We start from the raw sequence: 20,492 nt of genomic DNA on the forward strand, positions 1-20,492 counted from the left end.
ATGAGAAAATAATAATATCTTATTCCTTATCAATAAAACGGTATGCAAATTATAAAACTGTAGAGCCCATATGTTTAAATAAACACTTTCACCACACATATTTAATGAAACCTATTTATATTTAGAGAACAACCTACATATCACAGTTTAAACAAATAGCTTACAGCACAAATATAAAAATACAATGTGAAATAATGTGAAGCAAGACAAAAATTTGCATTTATTAAGTCACATGTTGGACTTTCAGACTGATACACTATCTCTTCTGCTGGATTTTTATTATAAAAAATTCTTGATCTAAGATTTTTCATTTTATTTTAGATTTTATCTTAATTATTCATGTAGCTTAGAAATACCTTTTATATGTCCACAATAAAACGTCACATTATGAGAATGTTTATATTTTCTTAAAACATTATCACGTCTAAAAAAACAAAATTTAAAGAAAAAAATGTAAAGGGTAGTAGGATAAGCATAGATAAATAAATATGTGACTGTTAGTATGTTACTGAGCAAGTGGCCCTAAGTGTGTCATATATGTCTATACTCCTACTGCTACTGTAACTCTAACATGGTTTCTTTCACTTGCATATGCAATCCATAAGAGTTTGTGTTTGTGCTTTTTCTGTGCCGTGAAGAGTAGTTGTTGTTGTACATCGTTTCAATCTTCAATCCCAAACTTCGGGGTCACAGTTAGGTTGTCTACTCCTACCCATAACCATACCATACCATACCATACCATACGTCCTTTGCAGTTTGCACACTTTTCTTATTTACTTGTACTTTGTGCCAACTCTTTCGGTTGGTGCATTTCTTCAGGCACGCACGCTAACTCTTGATTTCTGAACGGTTTTGGTAGTGAGAGCAAAGTTGGTAGTTCTAGAGATACACAGAGAAGAAGGAGAAGAACAAGAAGAAGCACAGGATGGGGGACAAGTCCCAAGTGCTGGAGGCTGTGTTGAAGGAGACTGTGGATTTGGTAACATTAACATAGATCTGAATCACTCTATCCCTTTGTTGTTGGTTGTTGTGTCTTTCTTGGTCTTCCTTTTTTTTGCATTGATGGGGCTTTCTTTTTATTAACTCTGTGAATGCAGGAAAACATACCCATTGAGGAGGTTTTGGAGAATCTGAGATGTGGCAGGGAAGGTCTCAGCAGTGAAGCTGCTGAGGAGAGGCTTACCATTTTTGGTCACAACAAGCTTGAAGAGAAGAAAGTACTCTCTCTCTCTCTCTCTCTCTCTCTCTCTCTCTCTCTCTCTCTCCTCTCATTCATGAAATCCCATTTAAAAAAATTGAATTTTTATGGTGATTTGTCTTCTGGGGTACTTTTCAGGAGAGCAAATTTTTGAAGTTTTTGGGATTTATGTGGAATCCTCTATCATGGGTTATGGAGGCTGCTGCTATAATGGCAATTGCGCTTGCAAATGGAGGGGTGAGTGGACTTGGCTTTTGGGACTTTGTATTGGTAATGAAGGTGTGTGTTTGTAGGTTGATTCTTCGGACTTGTTCCTTGAAAACTTGTGCAGGGGAAAGCTCCTGATTGGCAAGACTTTGTGGGTATTATTACCTTGCTTCTCATTAATTCAACCATCAGTTTCATCGAGGAGAACAATGCTGGTAATGCTGCAGCAGCTCTCATGGCTCGGCTAGCTCCAAAAGCAAAGGTATCAAACTCTCTCTTTTTTTTTTGTTTTATCTCAATACTGCCCGGGTGTGTGAATTCTATATTCTTATTGGTGCAGTTAGCAACCGAAAGGAATATATTCTTTATTTTCCCCTTTGTAGTTTCATTTCTCATGAGTTTGTTTGTAAAGGTTCTTAGAGATGGTAGGTGGAATGAGCAAGATGCTGCGGTCCTAGTTCCTGGTGACATAATCAGCATCAAGCTTGGAGATATTATTCCAGCAGATGCTCGGCTTCTTGAAGGGGATCCTTTGAAAATTGATCAAGTGGGTTGTTTTTTTAATATTATTTTTATATATCTATGTTATAGTATTTGTTCTTTGAATTCTCCACATGCGTAATTGGTCAATTATCCTCTTTTTCCTTTGTGCTTTTCAGTCCGCACTTACAGGTGAATCACTTCCAGTGACAAAGGGTCCTGGTGATGGAGTATACTCTGGTTCAACCTGCAAACAGGGAGAGATTGAAGCTGTGGTCATTGCTACTGGTGTTCATACATTCTTTGGGAAAGCTGCTCATCTTGTTGATACCACAAATCAAGTGGGTCACTTTCAAAAGGTAACTTATGAGAGAATGTAACTTTTCACTCCTCCCTCGCAGTCTCACTGATATTCATTGTTCAGAATTTCAGATTTCATTGTTATTGTCTTGTGCTGCTTTTGTCAGGTCTTAACTGCAATTGGGAACTTCTGCATATGTTCAATTGCTGTGGGGATGGTTATTGAGATCGTTGTTATGTATCCCATCCAAGATAGACCCTATCGTCCTGGAATCGATAACCTCCTTGTACTTCTGATCGGAGGAATTCCAATTGCCATGCCCACGGTTTTGTCTGTGACCATGGCCATTGGTTCTCACAGGCTATCTCAGCAGGTCAGTCAGGTCTTTTGGTTGAGCACCTTGGATTTGGGTGGATATATGCAGGGAAGAACTAATGGAGATAATGTCTGTAGGGGGCTATCACAAAGAGGATGACAGCCATTGAAGAAATGGCAGGCATGGATGTGCTTTGCAGTGATAAGACTGGGACTCTGACATTGAATAAGCTTACTGTTGACAAAAATCTAGTTGAGGTTGGATGATTAATGGCCGAATGCTGTTATTTGCTGGTTATTTTTGTGTTTGATATCCATTTCTTCTAATAATTTTTAATTTTAATCAAGGTTTTTGCAAAAGGAGTGGATCCAGATACTGTTATTTTGATGGCTGCTCGAGCTTCGAGGCTTGAGAATCAAGATGCAATTGATACAGCCATAGTTGGGATGTTAGCTGATCCAAAGGAGGTTAGTCATATACATTTATTATTCCCTTGCATTCTTCTAGAGTCACTTTTTAGCTCAAGCCTGCAGCTATAATGTGCACATTCACACACATCTTTCTAAATTCAAGTTGATCTAGCTTTTTCTTTTTTAACTTATGGCCACTGAAGGCACGCGCTGGTATACAAGAAATACACTTTCTTCCTTTCAATCCTACTGACAAGCGGACGGCATTGACCTATCTTGATCAAGATGGTAAAATGCATAGAGTAAGCAAAGGTGCACCAGAACAGGTAATTTGGCAACATTTCTTGCGTAGTTTTATATTAACAGTTGGTCTTGTGTATTCTCATTGTGATGTGATCTGTACATGATATTTAGATCCTGAATCTTGCACACAATAAGGCAGAGATTGAACGTAGAGTTCATTCAGTGATTGACAAGTTTGCAGAGCGTGGTTTACGATCTCTTGCTGTAGCATACCAAGTAATTAATTTATTGCTTAATCAATCGGTGCCTCTTTATACTTACATTTTAAGTTGGAAACGTTAATTTAGTCTTCTTTTTTTCATACAGGAAGTTCCAGATGGAAGGAAAGAGAGTGCTGGAGGTCCATGGCAATTTGTTGGCCTTTTGTCTCTCTTTGACCCACCAAGGCACGATAGTGCGGAAACCATACGTAGAGCACTAAACCTTGGAGTAAATGTCAAAATGATTACAGGTCTGTAACATAAGATAGTGCACACCTTTGCTTTGCTTGTGTTATGATAATGAAATTATAATTCTTTATAGCTTATGAGGTTAATAAGGATTGGAAATAAGTGTTGTATTATATAAGCAACTGATGTGATCTTAGTCCTATGACATCTGATTCTTGTTGCATGCTATTCATCAAACTTGTTACTTATTGATCAGAATTAATTTTTGTTTTTCTTTTTGTGGACGTTATTGGTCTGATTTATTATGGGACATAAATTTACATATTCGTACCAGTAGATGAAGGATTTTGCTTTAGATGGGTTGACAAATCCGCAATCTGATTATCATTTTTATGTACCGAAAGAATTTGTGATCCATGCTGTGGTACCTTTGGAAATTAACTTGTACATTTAAAGTAAAGTTTTTTGTTTTTGAAAATGGCCAACAATATAATGATTGTACAAAATTATGAACCCTTTATATTCTCCTCCCAATATTCAATTATGTATCTTCCTTTTTCTATCAGGGGATCAGCTAGCTATAGGAAAGGAAACAGGTCGTCGCTTGGGAATGGGTACCAATATGTATCCTTCATCAGCTTTGCTTGGGCAGGACAAGGATGAATCCATTGCTGCCTTACCAATTGATGAACTAATAGAAAAGGCTGATGGATTTGCTGGTGTATTTCCTGGTAGGCTTTTGTGTTGTCATTGCAATTTATCGGTTTGCTTATTATTGACATGTGGTGCTTATTATTGACATGTGGTGGATGGAAGGTTAATTGGTAGTAGTAGTAGTTTATTATTATATGATTCTTTGCTCATATTAGTGGGTTTGTATATTTGGTCAGAGCACAAGTATGAGATTGTGAAACGCTTGCAAGCTAGGAAACACATTTGTGGAATGACTGGTGATGGAGTGAATGATGCACCTGCTCTCAAGAAGGCAGACATTGGTATAGCTGTTGCTGATGCTACTGATGCAGCTCGCAGTGCATCTGATATAGTTCTAACAGAACCGGGCCTTAGTGTTATTATTAGTGCTGTTTTGACCAGCCGAGCTATCTTTCAGAGAATGAAAAATTATACAGTGAGCTATTTATTACTGTTAATATCTTCTCGACAACTCCCCCCTGTTAAATCGTCTATATCATTGTTACTTCTACTGTTATGATCCTCTATATCGTTCATTAGTGTTAGGGAAATATTTTTGTCCTGGTCATCTCTCGTTGTGATAATGAGTGTTTACTTTACTTACATGTGACCAATATGTTTCTTCTATCATGCAGATTTATGCCGTCTCAATTACAATTCGTATTGTGGTGAGTGATTTTGCAACTCCAGGGTTTATTTTCTACCCGGCATGTCATTTTGGATGATGTAACTATCAGACGGGTCTAATTTTTTTGCTAATGTCTACATGTTTGACATGCTTACAGCTTGGTTTCATGTTGCTGGCTCTTATATGGAAGTTTGACTTTCCACCCTTTATGGTGCTTATTATTGCCATCCTGAACGATGGTTCGTTGTTTCTTTTCTTTGTCATTGTTTCCTGTTGACTGTCCCGTGCGGCATGCTTCTCTATATGTGACCTTGAGTTTTATTGGTGGCTAATAGTTATTTAACATTTCAGGAACTATTATGACAATTTCAAAAGATCGTGTAAAACCATCTCCTCTGCCAGATAGCTGGAAGCTAGCTGAGATATTTACTACTGGTGTTGTGCTTGGAAGTTACTTGGCGATGATGACAGTCATATTCTTTTGGGCAGCATACAAAACAGATTTTTTCCCAGTATGTGTTTTATGACTTTAATTTCATATCTGAATTTATCATGACATCTGTGCACGTTGCTTCACCCTTTATGGAAGCAAAGCTAGGACTCATTACTGCTATGATCCAATGTTTCCTATTTATTTGAATCAATGTTCACTCATTACCTGCATAGATTCTTCTTTTGGCTGTTTTGGATGCCTCGTTGATTTATTTATCTTGGCTGCTATATTTTCAGCGAGTTTTTGGAGTCGCAACTCTTGAAAAAACTGCTCATGATGATTTTAGAAAACTTGCGTCTGCAATCTATCTTCAAGTGAGCACTATTAGTCAGGCTCTTATATTTGTAACTCGATCACGAGGTTGGTCATATGTTGAGCGTCCTGGTTTATTGCTGGTGGTTGCTTTTATAATTGCTCAGCTGGTAAGCAACAAAACCATTTTATTGTGCTGTACTTTGTTTAACTGCAACAATTTTGGTGATGGATTTGCTGTGTTGTGCAGATTGCCACTTTGATTGCAGTATATGCCAGCTGGAGCTTTGCTGCAATTGAAGGAATAGGTTGGGGATGGGCTGGTGTTATATGGTTATATAACATAATATTCTACTTCCCACTTGATATCATTAAATTTTTAATTCGCTATGCTCTAAGCGGTAGGGCATGGGATCTTGTCATTGAGCAAAGGGTGAGCAGAGCTTGTTTTGCTGTGTTTGATTAATCATTGAGCAAAGGGTGTATGCTCATGGATTTCATTGTATTGTAGATTGCATTCACAAGGCAAAAGGACTTTGGAAAGGAACAGCGTGAACTTCAATGGGCACATGCTCAAAGAACATTGCATGGTCTACAACCACCTGACAGCAAGTTCACTGAGCGCACACACGTCAGTGAACTCAATCAAATGGCCGAAGAAGCTAAAAGGAGAGCTGAAATTGCCAGGTAATTGTTTTTATTTGGTAAGAAATTCAAGTGGGGATAAACATCAAAATATATATAAGAATTTCATATGTTTTGAGTCTTGGTTATTTATTTTGAATAATTGTATGCAGGTTGAGAGAACTTCATACACTAAAAGGTCATGTAGAATCAGTTGTGAGATTGAAGGGACTTGACATAGACACAATTCAGCAAGCATACACAGTTTGAATATGCTTATTATATATTTGCATAGTTATACTGTAAAGATTTACATTCTAATGTTGCTGAGAAGAATATAATGTAATGATTACACATGTTCAACTTTAAAGTCCTTTTTACTCTGCAGTTTGTTTTGAGCACTTAAATGAGTGCTTTTGTGAGGTTAATTTATGAGATCTTGTTTCTTTTTAGTTATCACTCCAACTCTCAGGTTTTCTCCCCAATTTCATGATGGCAGGAACGGTGAGATTCACCATTGTATTCTATGCTTCTGAACTCATTTTCTATCAATATAACTCCTCGGTTTCTTTCATTTTTGGACTATAGTTTGGTTTATTTATAAGCAAAAATGTGAAGGAGATAAACACCTTGTTCACTTTGATATTTTTAGGTGAGGAGAGTATTTTAACAATAAAGTGCATTATTGTAACTTTTAATGAAGATAGAGGTGTCATGTCATATGAGTTGAGTTAATTCGGTCACTAATTTCTTGGGTTGGTAAAAGAAGGTTCACCTTTTTCTCTGTTCAAACGAATTGGTTTACTAACTTTGGGATCCTATTTATATAGTCTTTAACATATATTATAAAAAATAGTAATAGTTGTTGACAAAAAAGAGATATCATCTTTATATATAGTCTTTGAAAAATTAATAAATAAATATATTATAAAGGATATAATAAAAATAATAATTATGCATAATCCGTTTGGAAAAAATAAGAAATTGATAAACAATTTCTTACAAAAAATGATTTTATAATTCGTTTGGTTTGTTAACGCGTGTACGTCTGTTTTTCAGTTGGTACATTTTAGCAATGTGTATCGGGTTTTAGAAGGCAAAAATACCTTTATATATCATGAATTCTAAGTTTTAAGGTTAAGGGTATTTTAATAATTTTCATTCTCAAAACTAAAAAAAAAAAAAAAACTCCCCAAATCCTTACTCACCTCTCTCATTCCTTTCAACCCTTTGTCTTTCATCTCTCTCACTCCAACCTTTTCTCTATCATCCCTACTGTAGCCCCAATTGAAAAAAATCAGAAACACTTAAACAATTTGCCTTTGTAAAGAGTTGAGTCATTGACATATTCACCTTCAGGCAAAGGTTCGATCTCTTCAATTTCAACATCTTCATTAACCTCTCTAATTTCATGATATGTTGAATCATCATCTCTAAAAAAACCTTGCAGGCCAATTACCAATTCCTTCAGATGTCATTATGCTTGTGAAAATTAGATAAAATTATATACGATAAAAATTATAAAATGAAAACTCATTATAAAATCATTTTTTGCAAGAAATTGTTTAACAACGAGTGTTTCTGATTTTTTCCAGACCAATTACAAATTCCTTTGATGTTATTATGCTTGTGAAAATTAGATAAGACAAAAATTATACAATGAAAACTCATTATAAAATCATTTTTTGTAAGAAATTGTTTAACATCGAGTATTTATGATTTTTTTCCAGATCAATTACCAATTCCTTGTGAAAATTAGATAAGAAAAAAATTATAAAATGAAAACTTATTATAAATTCATTTTTTGTAAGATTGTTTAATAACAAGTGTTTCTGATTTTTCCAATTGGAGTTACAGTAGGGCAGAGAAAAAGTTGGAGTGAGAGAGATGAAAGAGAAAGGATTGAGAGGAATGAAAAATGTGAGTAAGGGTTTGAGTTTTTTTTGTTTTGAGAATGAAAATTATTAAAATACCCTTAACCTTAAAACTTAGAATCTATTATATAAAACCCGGTACACATTGCTAAAATGTACCAACTGCACGTTAGCAAACCCATATATATATATATATATATATATATATATTATAACTTGAGGGACTTTAATGAACATTTTATTAATGACTCCAAATTTCAAATAAATTAATAATAGAATAAAATTATAATTAGCCTATTATTAACAAAAGAAATTGCGTTTACTTGCTTTACTATTACTAAAAAAGAAATTGGCCTTACTTAATTTAATATTATTAATGAAAATACACGTGTTCATTTTTTTTATGATAATAAAAAATAATAAATTATTATTATTATTATTATAATTATAAAAATAAAATAAAATTATTTTATAATTTTTTTATTTAAAAGAAAAAAATTGAAAAATAAAAGTGAAAAATAACTCCTGTGTATAGATACCAAATGACATCATATTTTCTAGTTTTAGAATGAAAGATACTCACATTTCTTGTAATTTTAACATAGCCACATTCGTCTCCGTTCGTTCCTTTCTATATATATTTTTAAATATTTATATTTTAAAACTTCAATTCTTAATATACTTTTTATTTATGTTTTAATCATTATGATGTTTTAAAATCAATTAGAGAAGTGAGTATTAACCTTATTAAAAATATAATAAAAGTGAATGTGATTCCTTAAAAACGCTAGAGAAATAGTATCTAACATATTATAAGCCAACAACTTCCTCTAATAATAATAATAATAATTTTTCAAACAACAAATTTTAAGCTTTTCACTTTTAACTAATTTACACTATAAGGAGACCATTCCCAAGGTGTTTAACAAATTTTGATATGACATAAATTACATCCTCTTATTAGTAAAATAAGATATCAAAGAACAGTGAAATATTGCTTTTTAAATAGTGTACTGCAAATTAACTTAAATAAATGTTATTAGTATATTAATAATTAAATTTTATATCAAATTGAAAAAATTAAGAGTGGTCATTTCTTGGTAATAAAATTAAATCATGGAAAAAATTGTATGAATAACGTGTTTAGGTTAGGTGTTTATTTGAGGGATGAAAAGTTGATAAATACGAGGTATTTGAAAATAAATTGTGTATTGTTTTTCTCAAAAAAATTTAAAGATTATTGAAAATGAATTTATGAGTAAAATTGTGTAGAATTTAACTAATATAATAAATAAAAAATTATTTTGGATAAAAAATAAATATTATTAAATTATTTTTAGTTATAATAGTAATATAAAATGATATTTATGAATAATGTTTTTAGTAAAAATTATTTTAAATAGTAAAATAACATAATTAAAATAATATTTTTTTAAGAAAATCTAATTTTTGTTTAAATATTACATTTAAAAAAATATAAGTTACAATGAGAATCTATTACAAGTTTCGTTTATGAGGTCCACTTGCAGTCATGGAATTGATTATAAAGAAAGTTGAAATCGATTACCATGACTGAAATCAATTATCTTTTACGAACTCATGTCATGAGATCAGATATATTGCTAGAATCAGAAATAATTAATTTAAAACGAAATAGAATTTCATGATAAATGTGCAGACAAAATATGCATAGCAAATGAAAATTTATCAGAACAAAAAAGAAAATTTTCCTTCTATCCCTTCAAACTGCGGCACATTACATAAGATTAAAAAACCCAACTATCGTGTAATTACTCGTTTTACATCGCTTGCAAATCTATGGGACTGAACATGAATTCATCCCACAATCCATATGCACAAATTGACGTAAACAATAAATTTAATCCAATCGACAACATCATAGATTATGCGTATAAATTTTCATTTGATCAAAGCCTTCCTTCAAACGTTGCAGGAATATTCTTCAACGAATACTTAGTTTTCCCTTTTATTTGTGTTTGGAATAATTGGTTAAATTTGGTGGAGAAATAGTTTCATGATAATGATAATGATACTTTGAGAATATTTTTTTGATAATATTTTAACATCATTTATATATCATTACGTGATTAATCTAAAATTGTTTCACAATCAATAATAAAAATTATAAAAATCAATAACATAATAACACGTAAATGATGTTAAAATGTTGTAAAAAAAATATTAGGTAAGCAGATAAATGAACAGTAAAAATAGTTTTTAGTATATTTCTGAGAGATGACAATATGTATGATAAGACTTAACAGTTGACTTTGTTTACACCATTTTTGTCAGAAAATGAAAGTGTGAATGCAGTGGGGTGTCACCATCCTTGCATTATGAGAAACAATAAAAACCAACGAGAAGAGCAGAAGATAATGTTTGTAAGAGAAGGGCACTCGGTTAGCAATAAATGAGTCTGAACACAAACACAACGTGTTTGTCGTCATGGACCATTCAACTCCATTAACATATCAACTTTATCAGTTAAAATTATATTGTTTTGATTTTTTTAATATGTTTTTAGTAATGTGAAACTGAAATTTAATTTTTATTTTAAATTTTAATATACTTCGATTCATAAAATTTAAAAGAAAATAAATATAATCTCTTAACCAAACCTAACAATACTATCTTAATTTATCTTTTAAATAATATTTTTAATTAATATTTAAATCATGTTAAAACAATATAAATAATTCAAACACGATTATAAAAGATAGATTTATCACATAAAAATAATTTAATCAATTGGATCAGAAGTATTATGTTTATTTATTTTTAAATTTAAAAATTAAATTTATCAAAATTATTTAATTTTTATGTTAAAATTTAGCAATTAAAAACATATTTAATGAATTTTAATTTTTATATCAAAGGAAAAAACAGATTTAATGTAATTATCTTAATATTATGTAAATAATTCTCTTAAATGTAACAAATCTAAAACTTGTTTGATAACTTTTGTAAATGATGATAAACATGCATCTTATTATAACAATGTTGAGGAAATGTGGTTGGATACGATGGTGATAAGATGATTCAGACAAGTCAACAAGTCAATTTATGTTGCTGTTTCTTCTAGAAATCTTTTGACTGTTTCATCTTTCATCATTGAAGACATTTAGAAATTGGATTCCCTTTTTCAACTAAAAGCGGAATTTAGTGCATCCTCTGTTTATTCAAATTTTCTGGTAGTGGGTACAACCAAAATGCTTAGGGTCCCACCTCGTAGAGATATACAAACAGGACAATCATAAAAGTAGAGGAAAAACTATAATGACAATACAGATTATTTTATTAGAAAAAATGAAAAATAATTTTCATTGTCATTAACAATTTTATTTATTATAAAAATTAAAAAAATATTTATAATTAATGGTAGAGGACCTTTTATTATGTCAGCCATTTATGCCTAAATATGTTCTTCATTTCCAAACAAGTTATTTTAAAATATTTGTGATATTATTAAAACATAATTGATATTTTTTTCTCTTCCATTTTGTTTAAAATATTTCCCACATCTTCCTGTAAAACTTTCTTTCTGTCTTTTGAGTTAACCAAATTTGTATAATTTCACTATTTCTATGGTTTTTTTCTTCACTAATGGAAGAGTTTTCATACAAGCAGATGGAGTGTCATAGTGGAGTTCATGTAAAACAGTTGCACAGAGAAAAAAGAAATTAAAATAAAAGCTTTTGAAAGTGTAATTATTTATTAGTTTAATTTAAATTTTAAAAGACTGCTGGTAAATACATATATTTGAGGAAAACACAAGCTTCTGCTTACTTTTTTAAAAAGGTTGTTAAAATGGTCAAATTTAAAAATATTTTGAAAGTAGATAAGTTGTGGTAAGGTTATATGATTTTATTTGAAAAACATAGTGTCAAAGTAATACGTTTAAAATAATTTTAAAGTTTGAAATCGTATTAAAGTGATACGACTTTAGTCGAGAGTATTTCAAACTAAAATCATATTATTTTGATACGATATTTATCAAAACTAAATAATTTAAGACGTAGTGAACTAAAATAATATCATATTGAGATAACTTTAATTTAAAAGTGTTCTTTACTAAAATCATGTTATTGTGCATTAACTTCTTCATCATGTTAAGATAAAACAACTTATTCATTCGTAATTTTTTCTAAATATTTATTTTAATAATTTTTAAAAAAATTATACCATAATAATGTTTTTGTTTATATTTAACTATTAATGCAATGATAAATAGATTAACTTGGAAAATTATTTTACATTTAAAACTTTTAAGAAATAATATAACTATATATATTTTTAAAACTACTTAATTATATATACTAATTTTTCTATTCTTTTATAGGTTATTTTAAAACTTATATTTTTTCATTGGCTTAAATCAAAACTGAAATACATTTGTTTCTCTTCAATGAAAATATCTTTATAATATTTTATAACCTGTAAAAAGAAATCCAACTTTTGAACCTACCATACATTATAATATAGTTACTTAATATCATCATATTATAATACTTAATAAAAGCATACTATCTTTATAGTAGGCTCCATAATATACTGATATTAAAAAGGTCATATTATAGATATTGTCCTTTATGAACTTAGGATTCATATACATATCTCATTTTATTGATTAACTTAATCCCATATATATAATTTGTCATAAGTCATATTTCTTAAGGTAATACTATCTGTGTGGACTTTCCATGTCATTTTATCCCATGTTCATGTGCTGGCAATGTGGTTTTCCTTTAGAAAGTTGATCTCAAATCCAATATGCCAAAGTTTCTCCTTTAGAAATAATTAATTGTTCCGTACTCAATTTCATAAGCAAAATACCAACAATATTCTAAACTTTCATAACTACAAACTTAAAAGTTTAGATTTTCAATTTTTTCTCTAACTCTAATAGTCAACTAAAATATGATTATTTTATCAAAGATAATTTGTCTTGCCTTTAAAATATTTGAGTTCAAGAAATCACTCAGAGGAGGAGAACCATCAATATTCTAAAGATCTAAAATATAAAACCAAAAACATTTGAATCAACGATGAAGCTAGTTGAGAATCACTTTTTCCAACTATTCAAAACAAAACTGATTTCAAAACTAAATAGAAAGAATAATAAAAGAATTTTCAAAATGAAGGTAATAATTTTCAAAATAAAGACATATGATTTGAATTTTATTTATTAAAAAATATCGTTAATTTACTAATTATGACAAGGTATAATATGAATTTTTTTAAATATATATTAAAATTAAAGTTAAAATCTTAGAAAATAGAAAATGAGAAAAACTTAGATAGATGTTTTAACTTACATACATGAAAAAGAAAAAAAGAAATGATTTTAGGGTATATTAAATTCTTCAACTCAATTTACAAAAACATTAATGTCGTGTTCACTTTAAATATTTACAGTTGTTGATGATATGCAACTATGGATTGCAAATGAATTTTATGTTGGTTTTTATAAATTTGCGGGCGATGAAAAGAGGGGATTTGCGGAATGAACGAAATTCTCAATCTTTCATGCCCAGCACAGATTTGCAAGGAATTGTCATAAATTTCAATTTTACCCTTTATGTAATGTATTTGATTGAAATGGATTCTCACATCAGCATGATTAATAATAATAATAATAATATAATAATAATAATAAATAATAATAATAATAAATAATAATAATAATAATATATTATTATTATTATTAACTTTAATTTTTTACTCTTTATAAATATTTTTACAATTAAATATAATATTAACAATTATCATTTTATATTACTTTAATAACTAGAGATATTTTGGTAATTTTTAATTTCTATCAATTATCGTATCAATCAAATCCTACACTAATTTTGAGAAACTTTACTTTGAAATTCATTCTCAGTTGCTTCTGAATCCACTCAAACAAACAACAAAAACTTTACCCTCAAATCCTTTCAAATTCACTCAATCACTCTCGCAAATCATCTCCCACAAATCTACCCATGTGAACAAAGCCTAAAAAAAATAATAATTCATCAATTACTCAAGTAAAACCTTTAACAAATATTTAGAATATAAACCGAGACATATTTTTAAATTATAAAAAATATTTTAAATTTATAATAAAAAATTAATTTATCTAAAATTTAAGAAATTATAAACATATTTAAGGATATTACTATAATACATTTTGTCATTATTTTCCATCTTTGTATCATTATATTTCATATATATTTTTTTAAAAAATAGTAGAATTGTATCGTGGGGTAGTACAAAAATAATTCAAACGGTTGGTATAGAGACATACCTACTTTTCTGCTTTTTGAAGCTACCATGAAGGATCTACTTTATGTGAATTATTATGAGGTTGAAGCATTCCTACTTTACTCTTTAAAGCTATGAACTAGGGGACCTGCCTTCTTCATCTATGTTCAAACCACTATTTTTATTTCAAAATTAAGTTAGTAAGTTGTATTTCAAAAGATAACTTCATAAAAAAACAAAACAGTACTTTCTTTTAAGTTTTTTTTTTTTTTAATGTTCAAGTCGTCTTTATAACATGAGTTTTATATGTTTTTTAAAAAAATATTTACTATTAGAAACAGTATTTTAGTTTTCTTTTCTTAGCAAAGTTAATTTTTAGAGTACTTTAGTTTAAACTAGTTATGCTTAAAAGTAAGATTTCAACTATTATAATAAAATGAATAAATTAGTTGAAAACAAATAAGGAAAACGTGTTTTTTTATTATTAAAAATAAGTTCTGTTAAGATTGATAATATTTCATTTATTTTTTATCAGCAATTAATTGTTTTTACACTATAATTTATATAAAAATGTTAAATTACAGTTAAATAAATTGATAAAAAATAATTTTAAAATTAGGTAAAAGAAAAATTAAATATATCCGTAATTACCATTTTAGTGTAAATTAAGAAGCACAAAAGTGTTGTGATAAACATAACTTCATCCTAAATAAAATAATACTCTCATCATTGTGTATTTATAGCATTAATTTAATATAATTTTAAAACAAGTGAAATAAAAAAAATTATTTAAAATCTCTTATTCTTTAAAAAAGTTGTTCTCCCAGTTGAGATACCTGTTTATGTAATTGACGTAGATAATATTTTTTATGATAATTATTTTAGACTTTTATGTCAATCGAAAAAATTGACATAAATTAAAGCAATATAAAAAGTTTGTAGTACTTATTTAAAGTGAATCATTAACATAAGTAGTGTACTTATTATATTATATTGAATGCAGTGATAGTGAAGATCATGACGAAAATATCTAAAACTATTGTGTTTAAATGAATGATTGTTGTGTCTTTTAATTGCAATTTCAACAAATTGTATCGCCTATCGCCTATTACATAAAATCATGGTTAGAATGTTGTTGCTTCTGCGCACTATCATTCTCAAGTTTCAACCAAATAAAAATTATGGTTTTGGGTTTTTGAAAAACAAAACAAAGTACAACAATGGCCTAAAATGAGGTGAAATTAAACTGGATCCTCAGCAGAGTTAAGTATAAATATGCAAAAAAGATAAAGAAATCTAGTAAGGTTTATTGATAGAAATTGAGAAATTTTATTCAAATCATCCTAAGCACATACAATAACTACTCCATGTTGTTGGGTACAAACAAAGTCCTACGTTGGATAAAATATGAAATACACATGAATTTATATACACATAAGATACATCCCTTAATAAGAGACTTTTTGAAGTGATATAAAAGGCAAATCCAATATTTTTTTTAACATACTTAGTTCAACCTCTCCTTTACCTCATTCACCTTCCTGAACCCACACTTATTGGTTTTTATAAAAAAAAATTTCAAATATGTTACTATTTATTGAGCGCATTCGACGAAAATATACTATAATAAATTCTTTTTCACTTAATAACATGATATCATATTAATCTATGTCTCTTTTTTTGACATGATCCTATTTTAGCACGTCAAATAATGTAAATAGTTTAAATATTAGTATAAAATATCGTTTAACATTTAATTTCTTTTTTACAAAATCAAATTAAAATGATTATATCTATTCATTTTTAAAGTTTAAGACCAAACCATATCAACATTTGAAAAAAAACAAATTTTAATTTTACATTCAAAACATATTTAACTCTTTATATATATATATATATATATATATATATATATATATATATATATATATATATATATATATATTATTTGTTTCACATTAATCTCTACACACTAAAAAATTTACACTAAACTAAGAAAATATTATGAATAATAAGATAAATTAATTATATTTCATCAAAGAATAAATTACAGGTATTTGGTCTTATTTGATATTCACCACTAAACAAATCCTTGGTATAATTGCAATAAATATAAAATAAAGTATTGAATATAAAAAAAAAAAGTCGTATTTAAGCATATTAAAGTCCATGATGATTAAATAAGATGATTTGTTTTTGTAAAGCATCATACAAATATTCTTATCAAATAAAATTATTATTCGTTTACAAAAGTTAAATTGTAATTTTTTCTAGCGTCATAATAGTTTGATATCTCTATTTTTCTCTTACACATTTTTTTTCTACATTCATTTAATAATGTTTTTGAAAATATAATATTATATTAAAGTAAAAATAATAAATGTATATAAAATAATAATATATGAACTTGTAACTTGAGGATAAAAGAAAGTTTCTTTCAATATAAAAAAAGAGGAGAATTGATCTTCTAAAAAGATATTAACCATAAATAGTCAGTCATAAGTTGAACTTCTTTTTGGAAAATTTATCCATACAAAGTTCCACAGTATCTCGATCAGAATTATTTTGAAAGAAAATACTCATGCAAAGCAAAAAATATTATGGGACGTTAATCATAATAAAAATAATAGCAAAATATAAGTAGTTGTTAAAGAAGCATGGTTCTAAAAAGATGGACTACTTATTAGTATGATTATAATTATACCTTAAACAGCAACAGTGGATGTTTCGGATTGTTTGGGTACTTGTTTGAGTTCAAGGCTACCGGTATAATTTTCCTTGTACTTAAACCATTGTGAACACAATATAAAGTAACCCAAATTCATGATTTCTAGAGCAGCAATCATGTAATAAAACAAATCCAATCTCCCCTTGTTAAGATCTTCTGGTAACCAATTCCCCGAGGCAGATTTAGAACTGCTATTGTGAACAATTGTGATAAGAAGAGTGCTCAAATAACTGGACCCTGCCATGCCACAGTAGAAAAGTGACCCTCCAATGCTTCTCATGTTCTCAGGGAATTGTTTATAGTATAATTCAACTTGTCCAACCGCAGTAAATGACTCAGCTAGACCAGCAAGTGCTAACTGAGGAATTAACCATAGACCTGACATAGATGAAATATCACCTTTTCTTGGTTGCACTCCTATGGGATTGGTCAGAGCCAAGTTTCTTCTATGCTCTTCAACAACTGCTGCTACTAGCATGCACAGTGCAGAGAGAAAAATACCAGTTCCCATCCTCTGGAGGAGTGTGATGCCACCCTCTTTTCCAGTGAGTCTACGGAGGAAAGGGACCAATATTCTATCATAGATTGGTAGCCATAAGGTCATGCTCAACATCAAGAACACATTGTAGGATGCACCCGGGATTTTGAAGTTACTGTGTCCGACACGCCTATCGGATTGAAGGGCTTGAAACACAAGAAGGGTGTGATTTTGGACAATAACTAAGTGGTACAAAATGGCTGATAACCATATGGGTAATACTCTCACCACACATTTTGCCTCCTCCACTTGCTGTATGCTGCAAAGGTTCCATGGATTTCCTGCAGATCCATCTGGGTTTATTTTATCTTGTGGGGTCACAATGGCTGCTTTATCCAATAACCTATTCATGTATTTCAGTTACAAACTTAGGACTTGTTTAATATATATATATATCATTTTCACAAATAATTACAAAACTTATCAATTGTTCCCAAAACAAATAATTAATCCATACTACTTATTGAGAAGCAAATTATCCACCCAGAAATTGCTGAAGTTAAAAGTTAAGCTCGATGTAGTTACCTGAACTGAAAGGTGTAAGGGAGCCTAGAGTTAATGCTCTTGGGAGGCACATAGTTGAAAAGGGAAATGGTTTGATGTTCTGCAGGTAGTTTTAAACTCCTTTTCTTGGTTGCAACAACCAAAACTTGCACAATACTAGTGATGGGGCTACCACTTGGTTTAACCTTGACATAAATTTTGGCCCCCATGAAGTACACTATACAAGATATGAACATCAAGGCTGCAGGAATTCCCAACCCTATTGCCCAGCTAACATTTGACTGTACATACACAATTAGCGTTAAAGAGACCATCTGGGCAAAAGTGAAGGTAAAAAAGTACCAATTGAAGAAGCTGTTAATCCCTTTCTTCCCTGAATCTGTTTTGGGATTGAACTGATCAGCTCCAAATGCCAAGTTACACGGTCTCACCCCAGCAGCACCTACCAGCAGCAAACCAAATCCAGCCAATAGAAAAGTCATTTGCCCTGCAGTTGGTCCTCTGCATGTTTTGCTCTCCTTTGCACAGTGAGGTGGATGCAGATTCTTAAATACAGCAGTAAGTTGTATCACAAGCAATCCCTGTTCAGATGCAGGTGAAACAATTACAAAGGGTCAAATATGTATGTATTAAATTACTAGTATACAAGTAATTGATGCAGATGTGTTAGTTTTTCTGTAAACTGTGGCTTGTTGTGAAATAATAGTAGATATTTGGTGAAGAATTTTTTTGAAATTGTACCAAAAAAGAAGTGAATGTGCAGAATCCTATTGTCTTGTAGCGACCAAAGTAGGTGTCTGATAAGAAGGCACCTATCAAGGTAGCAAAGTTGGTGCTGCCACTGAAGATGTTGATTATATTTGTGGCTGTGATGTTCTTCAGGTTGAATACAGTGGTGAGATAGACCAAGAGGTTGGCTAAGGTGCCAATGGCTCCCAATTTCTCAAAAGTTTCATTTCCTGCAAATTACACAAACAAGTCATTCGAAAGGTAAGACTAACTGTAAAAACACCGAACACACACACACACACACCCAGAAAGCATTTAGGATGTAAAAGATTGTCATTCCTTACCTATGATAAAGGGCATAGCCTTCCATCCTCTGTAGTTAATCTTAGGATCACTGTCTGTCACATGTTTCTCATTGTTCTCTGTACTTTCTTTCTCCATTGTCTCTATAGTTGTTCTCCCTGCCTCTTCAGCTCCCATTTGTTCAGGATTCTGTATATGAACTCTGTTGCTCCTTCACAGTAGGGAGAAAGAAACGTGTTTTTGGTGTTGGGTAATGAAAGTTGAACAAGACATGAGAAGTAGACCAGTGAAGTTCTTATATGAATGAACGACCAAGACTTTTTTCTGTGGTTGATGCTCAAAAGTGAGATTTCACTTTGAAACTAAATTATTCGAAGTAAAAAGAAATAATATATCTCACACACAAATTTTTAATGTTCATTTGATCTTATTTTTTTCTTAAAAATAACAAGTATTCTTTTTTTTAACTATTTTATCATATTAAATAAATATACTTGTATAGCATTTTATCCTTATCCTACAATTAAGATTAATATAATCTAAATGAATGGTTCACATCTAATAATTTAATAATCTAGGAAAAAACATGAAAATTAAGGATAGTTTTGAAACGATTTATTTTTGTCAAAGTCTAATCAAGTAACTTTTTTTGTAATAAATAAAAGAGTTTAATTTTGATGTTATATTTAATTACATAAATGAGTCAGATTCATACTTGATTGAGTTTTTTTTCAAAGAAACTGATTATAACTTATATGCATATATATATATATATATGTTAACTATCATTGTTAATAAAATAATTATAATAGAATTACCTAATACAAATTTCAGATCATTAATATATTATTTAATTTTTGTTTTGATTAGCTTATAAATTATAAAAAATTTAATAAATTGTTGAAAAAAAATTATTTATATTTTGTTCCAATTTCATGATATATGTCTTAACTTTCCGTCGAAATATTTTTAAATTTCTCTTCTCATTCAATAGATATCAAAATGATGACAAAAAGCCTGTATTTAAAGATATTCAGAAATGAAATTTGAGATAAAATATCAAATGAATGAAGGATGTTTTGGGTATTTAAACTGAGTTTGTCAATAGGGTAGGGGCAGCCATCATATGACCAGGTATCACCAAATAAAATCGAACGTATTTTATCAAATCCGAAGTAAATTTAGACATACGATTGGATTTAATAGGATAATATTAAATAAATAAATAATATAAGACGAATCTAATAAATTAAAT

At 29.7% G+C, this 20,492-nt stretch overlaps 2 protein-coding genes across 2 annotated transcripts; one reads left to right on the forward strand and one right to left on the reverse strand.

The window, feature by feature from the left end:
* Nucleotides 1-524: 524 nt before the first annotated feature.
* LOC124835122 (ATPase 11, plasma membrane-type) lies at nucleotides 525-6,868 on the forward strand. The gene is made up of 21 exons (XM_088105021.1): nucleotides 525-979; nucleotides 1,098-1,217; nucleotides 1,337-1,435; nucleotides 1,530-1,667; nucleotides 1,818-1,952; nucleotides 2,065-2,244; nucleotides 2,353-2,559; nucleotides 2,640-2,759; nucleotides 2,850-2,969; nucleotides 3,116-3,238; nucleotides 3,327-3,431; nucleotides 3,522-3,666; nucleotides 4,171-4,335; nucleotides 4,495-4,733; nucleotides 4,933-4,965; nucleotides 5,083-5,164; nucleotides 5,277-5,437; nucleotides 5,655-5,840; nucleotides 5,921-6,103; nucleotides 6,182-6,357; nucleotides 6,468-6,868. The coding sequence occupies exons 1-21, from the start codon at nucleotides 926-928 to the stop codon at nucleotides 6,562-6,564; spliced, it is 2,868 nt and encodes a 955-aa protein (XP_087961147.1). The 5' UTR covers nucleotides 525-925; the 3' UTR covers nucleotides 6,565-6,868.
* A 10,182-nt stretch (nucleotides 6,869-17,050) lies between these two features.
* Nucleotides 17,051-19,525, reverse strand: LOC124835124 (protein NRT1/ PTR FAMILY 2.9-like). The gene is made up of 4 exons (XM_047310007.2): nucleotides 19,279-19,525; nucleotides 18,947-19,164; nucleotides 18,227-18,786; nucleotides 17,051-18,044 (listed from the first exon to the last, which is right to left on the reverse strand). The coding sequence occupies exons 1-4, from the start codon at nucleotides 19,412-19,414 to the stop codon at nucleotides 17,141-17,143; spliced, it is 1,818 nt and encodes a 605-aa protein (XP_047165963.1). The 5' UTR covers nucleotides 19,415-19,525; the 3' UTR covers nucleotides 17,051-17,140.
* Between the last annotated feature and the right edge of the window lie 967 nt (nucleotides 19,526-20,492).

The sequence above is a fragment of the Vigna umbellata genome, chromosome 1 (assembly GCF_029865625.1).
Source record: "Vigna umbellata cultivar VRB3 chromosome 1, Vumbellata_1.0, whole genome shotgun sequence".
Lineage (NCBI taxonomy): Eukaryota > Viridiplantae > Streptophyta > Magnoliopsida > Fabales > Fabaceae > Vigna > Vigna umbellata.

What these genes read in the sequence shown, in the direction of transcription:
- LOC124835122 (XM_088105021.1), top strand. Translation starts at nt 926, where the DNA reads ATGGGGGACAAGTCCCAAGTGCTGGAGGCTGTGTTGAAGGAGACTGTG. An exon ending in TTGCGCTTGCAAATGGAGGG is followed by an intron (nt 1,436 to 1,529) that starts GTGAGTGGACTT and finishes AAACTTGTGCAG; the next exon opens with GGGAAAGCTCCTGATTGGCA. An exon ending in TTGACAAAAATCTAGTTGAG is followed by an intron (nt 2,760 to 2,849) that starts GTTGGATGATTA and finishes ATTTTAATCAAG; the next exon opens with GTTTTTGCAAAAGGAGTGGA.
- LOC124835124 (XM_047310007.2), bottom strand. Translation starts at nt 19,414, where the DNA reads ATGGGAGCTGAAGAGGCAGGGAGAACAACTATAGAGACAATGGAGAAA. An exon ending in GGCTATGCCCTTTATCATAG is followed by an intron (nt 19,165 to 19,278) that starts GTAAGGAATGAC and finishes TGTAATTTGCAG; the next exon opens with GAAATGAAACTTTTGAGAAA. An exon ending in GCACATTCACTTCTTTTTTG is followed by an intron (nt 18,787 to 18,946) that starts GTACAATTTCAA and finishes GCATCTGAACAG; the next exon opens with GGATTGCTTGTGATACAACT.